This window comes from Neoarius graeffei, chromosome 14 (assembly GCF_027579695.1).
Source record: "Neoarius graeffei isolate fNeoGra1 chromosome 14, fNeoGra1.pri, whole genome shotgun sequence".
Taxonomy (NCBI): domain Eukaryota; kingdom Metazoa; phylum Chordata; class Actinopteri; order Siluriformes; family Ariidae; genus Neoarius; species Neoarius graeffei.
In genome coordinates this window covers 44,595,260-44,597,733 of record NC_083582.1, presented here as the reverse complement: position 1 = coordinate 44,597,733, position 2,474 = coordinate 44,595,260, and the positions used below count along the sequence as shown (strand labels likewise).

Here is a 2,474-nt window from a genome sequence, read left to right as displayed (position 1 = left end):
TTACTGTAATGAAATCTGAAGTTCACAAAGATCAAGGAGATAATCCTCATTGTCTTCACAGCTCAGCGCTTTCTCAAAGCACTCTATGGCTTGTTGCTTTTCTCCTTGTTCCTTATGAATGATTCCGAGTATTCCAAAGGCCTCTCCATCCTCTGGGTTGTTCCCAATTCTTCTCTTTGCAATCTTTTTCAGATTTTCAGCACTTTTCTTCCCATGATATGTATTTGGATTTATCTTCAAACATTCAGTGTAGTGTTTGATGGCAGCAGGCTCACATTTCATTCTGTACTGCTGGAATTCTGCATAACAGAAATTAACATAATGGCAGTTCTCATTTCTTTCTTTAGCTGTCTGAAATGCATTCTGGAACATTTCTTCTGCTCTCTGCATATCTCGCTTCACCCCATACTGGAAGGCAAGATCACTCATAGCAAGGATGAAACCAGTCTTCAGTTCGGTTGCAGTCTCCAAGTGGTAGATGCACTGGTCTTGAGCTTGCTTAAGTTCAGCACCTGTTCTGTGGTGGCTTCCTGCACGTTTCAGATTCAGGATGTTTTTCTTATAGCAAAGCCCCAGCTGATGGTGTATAAAGGCTGCATTGGACACTTTCTTTAATGCTCTCTTTAGGAGGGCAATAGACCTGTCCACAGACCCTTGATTCCGCAAAAACTTTGCAACATATCGAAGCACATGTGGATGTTCTGGAGAGCTCTCTAAGGCTTGCTCCACTAGGCTCCCTGCCTCATTGTACTTCTTGTCAACAGTTAATCTAAGTGCAAGCAGAACCTTAAGAACATCATCATCTGGATTCATAGCTATGGCCCGTCTAAGCTGATCAGTTGAATTTTCAGTTGAAGTTTCAGTTGACACCACTGAATTTTGGAGTATATACTCCAGTCGATACAGAGCAATAGCAAGGCCAGCATTCCATTCAGGGTCCTCTGCTTCCAGCTCCAGGGCCTTCTTGAAGCACTCTTTAGCCCTTTCATAATATTTCTGAGAAAACTTAAGGGACGTCCATCCTTTTTCTCCAAGCACCTCAGCGTATGGGACAGATGGATATTTTGTTTTAATCTCGCTCAGTTTATTCAAGTAGCTTTCACACTCTGTGAAATTACCCATGTGATAGTATAACCATGCAAGGTCTCCATAAGCAACAACAAGCAACTTGTCACAGTCATTTCCACAAGACTTAGTGAGCTCTACAGATCTCTCAAAGTTGCTGAGAGCCTCAGTATTGGATCCAAGAAGAAATTTCACAAATCCCATATAGCTGTGTGTGCGTGCAGCTCCTGTCTCCCCGCCAAGATCCAGGTTAATCTGTTCTTCTAGCCTGATCAGAAGGTCAGTGAGATCTACATCATTTTTGTTCAGAGCCCAGGTAAAATGGCATTCCAGCTGAAGAAGTCTGGTTTTGAAAATTGTGTCTTGTGTTGAACTGGTAGAGAAAGAAATAACTGAGTCATGCATGAATGAAACTCACTAAACCAATATAATTCTCAGGAAAAAAAACAATATAAACCTTTTATATCAATAAAGTACATTGTGGCAGCGGGGGCGTGGCCAAGCAGCAGTCTGTGAATGGAGGGCGGGGTCAGGGAAGGTAAGTGGCTAGGTCATTACACCTGATGTCAATTTGTGTGTGTGTGTTTGTTGCAGGGATGGAGTTTAAAGGGAGGGGGAGAGGAGAGAAGAAGGGCGCTCCCCGACCACAATACTTGTGTGAGTGAGTGCGTAAAAGAAAGAAAGCTCAATAAAGTGTGTGTAAACACGAACTCTCGCCTGCCGTGCTTCTGTGCTCCACCCACATCTGGGATTACTACAGTGATGCCGAAACCCAGGACGCACAGAAGGGAACCGCCCCATGGAGTCCTCCCCGTTCAAAGAGCTCATCCTTGCCCTCGCTACCGCCCAGCAGAACCAGCATCAAGAGCTGATCACCCTCCGGAACGAGCAGCAGCAGCGCTTCGAAGCCTTGATGCTGGCCCAGCAGGAAGATCGCCAGGCGTTCCGGCACCTGCTCACGTCAGCAGGGCCGCCGGCCACCGCGGCCGCCACCCTCACGAAGATGGGACCGCAGGACGATCCGGAAGCGTTCCTCGCTCTCTTTGAGCAAGCAGCCGAGGCATGGGGGTGGCTGCTGGAGCAGTGCGCGGCTCGCCTCCTCCCGCTCCTAACTGGCGAGGCGCAGCTCGCAACGCAGCAGCTCCCTGCTGACAGCCGGCTGGTCTATGCGGACCTGAGGAAAGCCATCCTGCAGTTGCTCGGCCGCTCCCCGGAGCAACACCGTCAACGCTTCCGGATGCTGACACTGGAGGAGGTTGGCCGGCCGTTTGCATTCGGCCAGCAACTCCGGGACGCCTGCCGGCGGTGGCTGAGGGTGGAAGACCGCGACGCCGAGGAGATCATCGATCTGGTGGCACTGGAGCAATTTATCTCTCAACTTCCAGAAGGAACGGCGGAATGGGTCCAGT

At 48.8% G+C, this 2,474-nt stretch overlaps 1 protein-coding gene across 1 annotated transcript; it reads right to left on the bottom strand.

The window, feature by feature from the left end:
- Positions 1-1,470, bottom strand: LOC132897615 (interferon-induced protein with tetratricopeptide repeats 5-like). The gene has a single exon (XM_060938857.1). The coding sequence runs from the start codon at positions 1,468-1,470 to the stop codon at positions 1-3; it is 1,470 nt and encodes a 489-aa protein (XP_060794840.1).
- Between the last annotated feature and the right edge of the window lie 1,004 nt (positions 1,471-2,474).